Source organism: Pyrgilauda ruficollis, unplaced genomic scaffold, assembly GCF_017590135.1.
Source record: "Pyrgilauda ruficollis isolate IOZ18807 unplaced genomic scaffold, ASM1759013v1 scaffold9, whole genome shotgun sequence".
NCBI lineage: Eukaryota > Metazoa > Chordata > Aves > Passeriformes > Passeridae > Pyrgilauda > Pyrgilauda ruficollis.
Window position 1 is genome coordinate 1,109,071 of NW_024531043.1, and position 12,275 is coordinate 1,121,345.

Here is a 12,275-nt window from a genome sequence, read left to right on the forward strand (position 1 = left end):
TAACATTGACCGGGTTTGTCATTTTGGGAACTTTTCCCTTGAGGGACAAACTCAGTGCAGATGGTCCCTCCTTGCTGGGCACCAGCTGGGCACTGGGAATGGGCAAGCTCTGCCCTCTTGGGATAAAGGTGTCCCTGCCCATGGCAGGGGATGGCACAAGGTGAGCTTTAAAGTCCCTTCAACCCAAACCATCCCATGATTCTGTGATCCTGCAAAGGCTGTTCCAACCCCTTTGGCTGGAAGTCACAAAGCACCACCAGCAATTCCCGAAGGGAAACAATTAGCCCTGAGTTCAGGTGAAATGTGAGCACAGCTGCCCAGGGGTCACTGGTTTGGGCTCTGCAGCCTTGCCAAGTGACCTTGGGAAATTTTTTCCTCAAAAAGATGTGTGGAAGGGAGGAGATCGTGTGGAAGCAACAAGAAAAGGCACTGAAAATGAGAGAAAGGAAACCCTGACTTATAAACAGCTGGAAGACAGGGAATGATGGAAATCCCCTCACTCAGGCCACACACTCACAGTGTTTGCCCATGGCACAGGGGGAAAGGGCCATAAATAATAAAATTAGGGGAAAAAAACAGATTTAAAGAAACACAGGAGATGGGCATGGGAGAAACACAATCCAGTAACACAATCCACAGCATTTCTGGAAATAAGAATGGATCTGTGGTACCTACAAACATGGCACAGCAGAGACCATTCTGCCCTGGTATTTATCACTTTATCAATTTATAACCAGTTTTTCCCTGCTATTTATCAATTCCAGGAGTAGAATAATCCTCACCATAGGAATTTATTCCTCTCCCTCCCATTTTTGCTGGAGAAGAATCTGCTCTCCAACTTGCCAAGGAGTGAACTGAGTCCTCTGTGTACAACAGGACACTTCAGGCCCTGCGTTTTGCCCACCCTCCCAGCTCCCACAGGCAGGACTGAGCAAGGACCCAGAAGGATTTCTCCTCCCAGTGTTCCAACACCAAACTCCTTCTGCATCAGCTCAGCCAAAATAGGGTCTTTCTTTCACCACAGCTGTCCCAGGTCACCCTGGTGAGGAAAGAAGAGCCCTGGTGTGCCAGCAGAGCTCAGAGAATCGTGGAATCACTCAGGCTGGAAAAGCCCTCTGAGCTCCTCGAGTCCAGCTGTCCCCAGCAATGCCAAGGCCACCCATGTACCCAAGTGCCACAACCTACAGCTGTTAAATCCCCCCAGGAATGGGGACTCCACAATCTGGGCAGCCTGTTCCAAAGCCTGAGCACCCTTCTCCTGAAGGAATTTTCCCTGATATCCAATCTAAACCTCCCCCAGAATCCTCGTGCTGCACATCCCACCCCCTCCTCCAGCAGGAGCGTTTTCCCAGCTCTGGCGTGGGCACAGCCTCCTGCCCACCCCTGCTCTGCTCCTGCTGTGCCAGCCCTTCCCAGAGCCTCTCCCCAGCACTCCTCTGCTCTGTCACGTTCCTGTGTTTATTTCCAGGGGGTTACTGCTGCAGCCTCACCTGGAATGCTGAAAACACAGGAGCCTAAAAAACTCCACTGAGAAACTGCCCCAGGGCCTGGCTCGCCACACACAGCTGAATGCCAGCCCTGCTGAGGGATTTCAGGAGCTCTAGAACATTCCAAGAGGCTGCCAAGAGCGTGAAAGGACAGGGTGACTGCCCAGAGGAGGGAGCACCAGCATTCCCTGGGCAGTGGCACAGGGCAGGGGAGGCAGGAGGGATGTGCCTCTGCCCTTGGGCAGGGATAAGAGCAGCACTGGAGCAGCACGAGCTGTGACATCAATTCCCATCCCACTTCTGAATTTCAGAATCCCAGAACAGTTTGGGTGGGAAGGGGACTCAAAGCTCATCCAGCTCCCCTGCCATGGCAGGGACACCTTCCACTGTCCCAGGCTGCCCCAGCCCCAGTGTCCAGCCTGGCCTTGGGCACTGCCAGGGATGCAGGGGCAGCCACAGCTGCTCTGGGCACCCTGTGCCAGGGCCTGCCCACCCTCCCAGGGAACAATTCCTAATTCCCAATATCCCATCTGTCCTTGCCCTCTGGCAGTGGGATGCCATTCCCTGTGTCCTGTCATAGAATCATGAAATGATTTAGGTTGGAAAGGACCTTAAAGCTCATCTTGTTCCAACCCCTGCCATGGGCAGAGACAGCTCCCACTAGACCATGGACACCACCCAGAGCTGAGGAGCAGCCACGGCTCCTGCCTTACTCTGCAGGATGAGGCAGGAGCAGCAGGAATGGCCTAAATACTGCTGGCTGCTCTGAGCCCCTGCTGGAATGTTTAATTCCTGCTGTTATGTAAGTACTGTTTTCTGGGCTCCTTGGCTGGCAATGATTATCACAGATTACATCTGCAAAACAACAACAGCAAATGTGCTGTGGTACCTGGGATCAGGGGAGAGCAGCACCACAGCAAGCAGGGGAGCTCAGTCCTGGGGTTACTCCATCCCCACATGCAAGTGGAGTGGAAAACAGCAGCAAGGGAATTAAAAACAGATTAGAAAAATAACAAGGCGGGGGAGGGAGGGGAGGGAAGTGGTTCCTGGCTTGTGAAATAGAAAAATCCAAAGATTCCTCCCATCCTCCTCGTGTTTGCACCACCAGGCAGCAGCCAGGAGAAGGGAGCAGTTGGAGGCTGTGTAGATAAGAAAACCCTACACTGGTTTAGGGTGGAAAGGAACCTTAAAGCCCACCCAGTCCCACCCCCTGCAATGGGCAGGGACATCTTCCACTGTCCCAGGCTGCTCCAAGCCCCATCCAGCCTGGCCTTGGATACTTCCAGGGATCCAGGAACAGCCACAGCTGCTCTGGGCAACCTGTGCCAGGACCTCAGCACACTTACAGGGAACAATTTCTTCCAAGGATCCCACCCAACCTGTCACTCCAGACCTTTGTCCAAAGTCCCTCTCCCTGGCACAGGTTTCCATGGATCCAGCCTGTCCAGACCCCTTGCAAACCCTTCCTGACCTCCAGCATCCCTGTGGCTGTGGCAGGAGGAGCTGCAGCTCACTGGGGATGGCTGAGATGGACCAACCCACCCCAATCCATCAGGATACTGGGGAGCCAGAGCATCCTGCCAACTGCAGGAGGGAACACAAGTGAGAGCAGAAGGCACTGAGAGGAGACAGGAATCACTAGGAATGGGAAATCCAAGCAAACAAGTCCATCAGCAGCACTGTCAGCTCTATTTCCCATGGCAGCAGCTCCTGGCATAGTTAACAACAGCTGGCTGTCCTGGGAAAATCCAGACTCTAAGGATAAAAAGACAATTAGAAGAGCAAGGTGAGAGTGCTGGCAGCCAGTGCCTCCAGGCATGAGCCCTCCAGCACAGGGAAACAGCTCACAGTGATGGGGAAACTCACAGGGAGGAGGGGAAAAGGGAATGCTGCTGTCAAAAGAGCTGGGAATAGCTGGACTGTTACAGCCAGACATGAGCTGGGACAACAATGACAGGAATTGTCCTGTCCTGCCACAACCCCAGCAGAGCCACAAGCCAAGGCCACCTGGCCAGGAGCTTCTGTGAGGCCAGGGGGAGCAACAAGGGGGTAATTCATGGAATGGGACAGGGAAGGTGCCAGATGCTTTGCAGTGTCACAGGCCCAACTCAAAATGGCTTTTGAAAACAAACCCCTGCCTTGGAAAAAGGACAAAAAACAGCCAAAATGAGTAGAGCAACACAAGTGACATTATCAGTGGAGTGATTAAAGGGAAAGCCGAGAAATAATTAATTATGGCTAGTTTTTAATGCTGCCATAAAGGCTGGATCTGGGATGCTGAAGGGGAACTCCTTGCTGGCTTGGCTGCCCCTTGGCTTCCACCCACCCAACTGCACCCCAGCCCTGCAGTGGGATCCCCACAGCTCCACTGTCCCTCTCCAGAGCTGGATTTTCCCCTTCCACTCTCCTGCAACAGGAATTCACCCCAGGACCAGAGCAGAGGGCATCACCACTCCTCTTCTACTCTTCCTCCTTCCTGCTCAGAGCTCCCACCCTTCTGCAGCCCACAGAAAGGCCCCAAAAGCAATCCCTCCCTGTTTTTCAGGAAGAAAACAATGGACTAAGGCAGGAGGAATAACCAGGTAACCCAAGTAATCAACCCCCACTATCCCAGATCACTGACCCACACCACAGAGTGCTGGTTTCAAAGTGAATCCTCCCCGGGATGGTCGCACAAGGTCAGCCTAAAACCCCAGGAAATTCCATTTCTTCCCCAGCAAGCAAACTGCAATTGGTATTTTGGGAACAGGATACTGGGACAGGGCACAGGCTCTGGTTCCTCTGGGCACTGATTCTTCACTGTCAGAGCAGTGCTGCACAAGGAGCCCCTAGGTCACATTCCATACACAGCCAGTTACAGCCTGTACCCCAAGGGATGAAATTGTGCCCAAATCTGCTGAGTCTCCCTGGATTTTCAGGCTCCTAGCAGCAAGCACCACCATTTAATTGGATGTTGTAAAAAATATTAATTATTCCTGCTCCATTTAAACCTATGAGCTGATAATTCCCTCCTTTTTCTTGTTATAAGCACTTGTCCCCAGCTTTCCTAGACTCAGAGACAGTCACAGAATTGTTGAGGTTGGAAAAGACCTCTAAGATCAAGTCCAACACATTTCCAGTATCACTGACCATCATTCATGTGGCAACTTCAGCTGTCCTTCTTCCAGATGAAAAATTTACTTTCCATCACCCTCCTTCCCTTGTCAGAGGAGATTTTATTTCTCTGGTTAATCTTGTGCTTGTTTGGTTGTCTGGATTTTCTTTTCAAGTTCCACTGAAAACCCTGTGAGCCATTGACAGGGCATCTCCAGGGATGAGATCCCAGCAGCACACACAGCAAACGTGCATCCCTTCTTTTCCACTCTGATTATCAATTCCCAGTTCTTCTGCTGCACTGACTACAGCCTCAGCCAAAGGAAGCAGACACCTCTGAGAGTGGCTGGCAGGTGAGTTGTTCTTGGCACAGACACCAGCACTGACCTTCCAGTGAACACCAAAATCCCTTTCTGTCAGCCTAGAATCTGCTCCTCATCAGGTGAACACTGGAATCACACACAGCTTTCACCCTCTCTGCTGCTGGGGATCTCCAAGCAGGGAACCAAAAGGAGTCACCAATTCCCTCTCCAAGCAGCCCAAGTCCATTTTGGGGAGTTTTCCTAGTGTTTAAAATACCAGGAACAGATTTCCATCCTTCTCTGCACACTTTTACAAAGACCCCCTAATTACAGAGCCAAGAAAACAGTCATATATTCAGCACTCATAAAATTCCTGGAAGTCATGATACTGCTCTAAAAAGAAAGGATAGTTTTATATCTATTTTTGTATTTGTTTAAAGAAAATCCAGCAGCCACAGTCACCAAATACAGAAGGTGAATACAGAAATCTGATTTTCAGGCCAGGTAACAGCACAGGGCCACAGCCAGTACTGACAGAAGCTGGTGATGGATGAGGACTAACTGAGTTTACTACAACTTTTGCAATCCCACCTAGAAACAGGAATGCCACGTTTGGCTGAGCAGAGCTTGGTTTGGGACTGTCCTGTCCTCCTGTCACACTCTATATGTGTTTTAGAGGAATTAAGCACATGTGATAATTGAGGAGAGAGCTAAGCCAGCAGCTCAGCTCCACTCTCACTTTCTGCCACTAATCCACCTGCAATTCCTGGGCAGGCTTCCCCTGGGCAGGTTTCCCCTGGGCATGTTTCCCCTGGGCAGGTTTCCCCTGGGCATGTTTCCCCTGGGCAGGTTTCTCCCAGGGCAGGTTTCTCCCTGGGCAGGTTTCCCCTGGGCAGGTTTCCCCTGGACATGTTTCCCCTGGGCAGTTTTCTCCCAGGGCAGGTTTCTCCCAGGGCAGGTTTCTCCCAGGGCAGGTTTCCCCCAGGGCAGGTTTCATCCCATTCTCCCTGAGAAGCAGGATGAGGACAGGGAGCTCAGATCACATCTCCCAGTACCAATGTCCCAGGCCACAGCTCGTTACCAAAATACTCCTGACTCCACACTGGGCAGAGGGGAAACCAGAGCTCCCCCATGCACAGAATAGCATGTTCTCCCCTTGGTTTGGGGACAGGTTTTGCTGTTAAAAACAGACATGAAGAGCAGTCCTGTGAAATGGCCCCTGTGGGTGCACAGCTCCAGCCAGCAGCCGAGTTAAAAACACTTCCACAGCTGTTCAACTCAGGAGAACTTCTGGGGGAAAAGACCCTTTTCATCCACCCCAAAAAGGTGACCCAGCAGTGAAAATACGGCAGCAATTTGCCAGTCCTCCCACCCATCAAATTTTCCATCAAATCCCAAACACCCTGGCAGCACTGGGGGATCACTGACTCCTGCAGAAACAGAGAATGGAATCCCAGCCCAGGCTCCAGCAGGTCTGAGGGTGATTCAAGGCTGAGCAGTGCAGCTGACACAACAGAAGGATGGGGACATCCAGCAGGTGGAAAGCTGGAGAGGGCCCAGGAGAACTCACAAGGTTCAACAAGTCCAGGTGCCAGGTCCTGCATCCAGGTCAGGGCAACCCCCGCCGTGAGCACAGACTGGGAGAGGAACTCCTCAAGAGCAGCCCTGGGGACAAGGACTTTGGGGTGCTCGTGGGTGAGAGCTGCACCTGCCCCAACCCTGAAACCCCCTCAGCCCTGGGCTGAGCCCCCAGCGTGGGCAGCAGGGGAGGGGGGATTCTGCTCCTCTGTCTCACCTGCAGAGCTGCCCCAGCCCTGGGCCCAGCACAGGAGGGACCTGGAGCTGCTGGAGAGAGTCCAGAGGAGCCACAGAGTTGCTCCAAGGGCTGGAACCCCTCTGCTCTGGAGCCAGGCTGGGAGAGCTGGGGGTGCTCACCCGGAGAGGAGAAGGCTCCAGGGAGAGCTCAGAGCCCCTTTCAGGGCCTGAAGGGGCTCCAGGAGAGCTGGAGAGGGACTGGGGACAAGGGATGGAGGGACACGACACAGGGAATGGCTTCCCACTGCCAGAGGGCAGGGATGGATGGGATATTGGGAAGAAAATCTCCCCTGGGAGGGTTGGGAGGCCATGGCCAGTGAAGCAGGCAGGGCAGCAGGCAGTGCCCATGAGCACAGATGGCCACAAGGATACTCTTTGTGTCCTTTCCCAGAAGGACAGACAGCATCAGACACAAAACAGCTCCTCTGCCCACCTCTGCCCCCTTTGCCACCCTCTCCCCACCTTCTGGCCTCCCAGAACCATGGATGCTCCTCCTTGAGGGCACAAATCCCTTCAGCTGCTCACCACCCTTTGCACCCATTGGAGCTCATGTGGGCTCTGCAGAGCAGCCCTTGGGGAACACACAGGTTCTGGGGATCCCTCAGGAGGCAACTCAGAGAATTCTGCACATGAGCAGCCTTGCAGGACTGGGGACTTCTACAGCAAATCCAGAACCTCCTCCCTTTACTTGTAAATATCCACCCCAGTGCTTATAGATTCACAACATCAGGAATTCTATTTTGATTCAAGCCAAACCTACAGTCACTCTTTACTATAATTAAAAGATCTCTAATTGGTACAAACCATCAGCCAGGTGAACATTAAGGCATAAACTAATTCAGTGATGTGCTCAGGATTCAGCACCCATTTACAGAGTGTCTTATCCCCTTGATCAGATCAGGAAAGTCTAGAAAAGCAGGAGTCTGCTGTGGATTTTCTGTTCCATCAGCTCTGTGGCCTGGATCACAGCTGAGTCAGCAGAGCCTCGGGGCAGCACTGCCACATCCACAGCACTGCCCTGAGCCCAGAGCTCAGCAGGGCTGCAGCCCCAGCACAGCCAGCCTCTGCATTTGCTATTTTTATGGGCAGACACAACGAAAATAGCTGTGCCTGACTCAGGAGGCAGCGTGGCTGACAGCCCTGTAACCCTTCCATCCTGACCCAGCACTACCACAGCCCCACGGTCCCAAAGGGAAGGTAAAGAACACACCACATCTCCAGGAGATCCTTTCCCACACACCACATCTCCAGGAGATCCTTTCCCACACACCACATCTCCAGGAGATCCTTTCCCACACACCACATCTCCAGGAGATCCTTTCCCACACACCACCTCTCGAGGAGCTCCATCTCCACACACCCACCCAGCTGAAGGACTCGAGAGCCCCCATTGCCACCTCAGTGTAGCCAGGACCAGCACAGTATCCCACCCTAAACAAGTGTGCCCAGAAACTTCCCCCTTCTCCTGGATCAGCTGGGCTCTCTGTCAGTATTTGAATATTCCAGAGTGGAATTTTAAGGGACAGACAGTTCACAGCACTTAAAATCACAGAATGGTTTAGGCTGGGACATTAAATACCATGTAGTCCAACCGCCCTGCCATGGCAGGGACACCTTCCACCATCCCAGGCTGCTCCAAGCCCTGTCCAACCTGGCCTTGGGCACTGCCAGGGATGCAGGGGTAGCCGCAGCTGCTCTGGGCACCCTGTGCCAGGGCCTGCCCACCCTCCCAGGGAAAAACTCCTAATTCCCAATATCCCATCCATCCCTGCCCTCTGGCAGTGGGAAGCCATTCCCGCTTGTCCTGGCACTCCTGTCCCAAGTCCCTCTCCATCTCTCTTGGAGTTCCTTTAGGCCCTGGAAGGTGCTTTAAGGTCTCCCTGGAGCATTCTCTTTTCCATTTCTGAAGTTTGTTTACTGCAGCTTGAAGCTGTGCTTGCCTGTAGAAGAAAACCCAATGTTAATCCCAGAAAAGTCATAGACATTAAAATACAGACTCACAGAATAATTGAAATATTTCTAAAATATTCTGTTTGCCAAGCCTAACTGACCCATTACAGAGCAGAACAATGTCACCCCGGGGAGGAGCTGCAGACCAGGCACAGGGCTCTGACAGCTTTACAAAGTGTAGCTGTCCCAAACCTACACCAATAAACACTACAACAAAGGGGCAGCAGCAGAGATGCACACAGAAACAGCTCAACTAAATATCTGTATCACTCATCCACCAAACCTCCCCAAGCTGTGCAACACCACCCTTGTGGTGCTCAGCCCTCTGAGCACAGCATTTAGAGCATTCCCAGCACGAAGTCCCCAGGAGAAAGACACTCATTCTGCCTTCCAGAAGCAGCATCATTAGCTCATTGTTACTGGCTCTCCACAGCTCACAGACATTCCCACGGCTCTAGAGATCTGCTCAGAGCTGCCCAGGCAGCTGAGATGAGGTGCAGCAGGGCTGTGTCCAACCCTTTGTGTCCCTGGGAGACCATCAGCAACCTCCAGCTATGCATGACACCCTCCCTGGGTGAGTTCTGCACCATTTAACCCGCACAGAGGAGCTGGAAGGCTCGGGGTGCCCCGTACCTGACTGGTTGTTCCGCATGCGGATAGCCTTGGCCTTGGCCAGCTCCAGGGCCGTGATCCAGCGCTGCCTCTCCACCTCCGAGTTGGCCTTCAGGTGGTAGGTCCTGCCCCCGTTGGACAGCACGATGTTGCACGAGTCCTCCGTGTCGATGTGGGCCGTGGACAGGTTGATGGTGCCCCGGCACGTGTGGGCCATCTCTGCCTGTGTCCTGCACGGGAACACGGACAAGGAAGGGTCAGTGCCACTGCACTGAGCCCAAAACACCTCCAAGGCACCCTCCTGCACAGCACAGACCTGTGGAGACATCCCGAGCTGGCAGCACTCATATGCAATCCACTAAAGCTGGAAAAGGCCCTCAGACAGAGAAACAAGGACAGGCTGAGGTGTTTAGATGGAGCTTGTTCCCTTGGAGGAGCAACACCCCATCATTCTTCACACATTCACATCCCACCGTGTCCACTGCCTCTGGCTGCTCTAAAAGCAATGTTCCCGCTACACAACACTGGCTTTCTCATCTCATTTCCACTGCTGCATTTCTCCCTTCTCTCAGCTGTTCCACCTCCAGAATCCAGCATTCTGTGGCTCTTTGTACCCTCTCCCTTCCATCCCTTCCATCATTGTTTTTGTCCAAGTGTGCCCAGACCTTGTATGTGCCAGCCCTGGGTGGCAGCAGGAGCAGGGCAGTGCCCGTCCCCTGAGCTGGCACTGCTGGGGCACCTCCAGTGCTGGGGCAGCTCTGGGACCCTCCTGACAGGAGAGACCTGGAGGGGCTGGAGCGTGTCCAGGGCAGGGAACGGAGCTGGGAAGGGGCTGGAGCCCCAGGAGAGGCTGAGGGAGCTGGAAAGGGGCTCAGCCTGGAGAAAAGGAGCCTCAGGGGGGACCTTGTGGCTCTGCACAGCTCCTGACAGGAGGGGACAGCCGGGGGTCGGGCTGTGCTCCAGGGAACAGGGACAGGAGGAGAGGGAACAGCCTCAGGCTGGTCCAGGGGAGGCTCACAGTGGATACTGGGAATATTTCTTCCTGGAAAAGGTGGGCAGGCACTGGCACAGCTGCCCAGGGCAGTGGGGGAGCTCCCATCCCTGGAGGGATTTAACAGCCATGTGGATGTGGCACTTGGGGACATGGATTAGTGGTGGCCTTGCCAGTGGCAGGTTAATGGTTGATCTCAACGATCTCAGAGGGTTTTTCCAACCTCAGTGACTCTGTAATTCCACAAGAACATCAGAGCAGGGAGGCTTTACAGGCACAGCCTAGGGCTACTCTCAGAAAGTGTTGGTGATCAAGTTCACTACAGGACAGAGATATGGTCCCTGCCAGGGAAGAATGGGCAGCAATTCAGGGAAACCCACTGCCAACCTGATTCCTGAGGTTGCTTGCTACACAGAAGGAAGCCACTCTGCCTGACCAGGAACTCAAATCTCCAAACCTCCAAACATCTCAAGGACATCTCTCACCTGCTCAGCCCTGACACTGCTTTGGGGGACATATTTATCCCAGGGCCATATCCAAGCCTGACATGAGGACATGAAATCCTCCTGGTGCCTCCTAAAGATCTAAGTTCATGTCTCTCTGCACCAGAGGGTAAGTTCAAATCCAGTGCACAGTGGTTACACTTTTCGCAGGGGCTGAGTTGGCCCCAAAGGATTCAAGTCCCAATTTTCATTCCCAAGTCATCCCTTCACACTGCAGCATGTACTGTGTTCCCAGGAGGGATCCCTTCCCACCTTGAGAGAGCTGCTAAAATCATTTTCCCTTCTCCACAAAGCAAAGGTCTCCAAGGTGACTGCAGTAAATCAGCTGCAGACATTCAAAGAGCCTCACTCTCCCACCCAAGGAATGGGAGATGCTGCTCTCCCAGCTCCCTTCCCGTGCCAATCTGCATGGGAAATCAATTCCTATCAATCAGCACCCACACACGAGGCAGGCACCTGACCCAGCCTGGAGCCAACAGCAACCTCCTGTGTCCAGAGACGGGAAAGGAGCAGAGGTGCCCTTCAGAGCGCTCGTGGTCAGCTGCATCTGCTTATTCACGGCTCGCACTGGGTTCCTGTGTACCGTGATCCCGGCAGATCTCCCAGCTCTCCCCTTCCCGCAGCGCTGGGAGTGCTGCCTTTGGAGAGCACCTGGCTGAGGGGGTTAAACCTGGACACGGAGCACCCAGAGGTGGAGGCAGCTGAGCCTCCCGGGATTTTTTAGCTCTGCGAGGGAGCAAAAACCCGGGATTCGCCTTCGGAGCACCAGAATTAGAGCTGTGCATGGGAGGCTGGGGGGAATGACAGCCTTGGAGAGTCCTGGCCAGGACACACCAGAGAGAAAAAATATCCCAAAATACCACAGGGAGGACTAAAGCACCCACCCACCCAACCAGAGGACAGCAAACATCATCATTTCAACATCAATATGTCCCCTTTCCCAGCAGCAGGATCCCAAAGCACCAGGACATGCTCCATGGAAGCCTTGAGTAACCAGCCCAAGGCAGCCCTGCCCAGCCCAGGCACCCAGCTCCAGACAGAGCAGGACAGGAGCCACGGACAGATGTCATGGCTTATCCACAAAATCAGGCTTGTGGCAACACCAGTGCTGCTGTGGATGTGCTAAGATCATTAGAGAGGAGACTCCTTACTCTAAAACCAGTGATATCTTTTACCACGATGCCAGCAAGACCCTATCTCAGCTGCCCAACCTCCTCTGGATGCACGGGTCCCACTTCCCACGTGGGTTTTGTCCAAGCCAGCAGATGTTCCTGCTCTGAATATATATTTTCCTTTTTTATTTCAACAGAATAATAGGAATTTCAGACTGGTGAAAATTCTGGCATCTCCATCACCCACCCTACCCACCAGCCCAGCACAGCTCTTGTATCACAGACACTCACAATGACAGGTTTTGCAAAAATCTTGAAAGATTTTCTTTTTAAAATATTATTTATAGCATTTCTCCCTTTTTTTGACTGAAAAAGCTGCTTTAGCTCCTTAACACCACAAATCTAAACAC

At 53.1% G+C, this 12,275-nt stretch overlaps 1 protein-coding gene across 4 annotated transcripts in view; it reads right to left on the minus strand.

The window, feature by feature from the left end:
- The window catches only part of OSBP2 (oxysterol binding protein 2), a 91,868-nt gene that overhangs the window by 57,476 nt on the left and 22,117 nt on the right, over window positions 1–12,275 (minus strand). For all 4 annotated transcript variants that reach the window (XM_041489130.1, XM_041489128.1, XM_041489127.1 and 1 more), the window contains one exon: window positions 9,281–9,489. In XM_041489130.1, coding sequence (XP_041345064.1) covers window positions 9,281–9,489 — 209 coding nt within the window. The remainder of the gene's footprint in view (window positions 1–9,280; window positions 9,490–12,275) is intronic.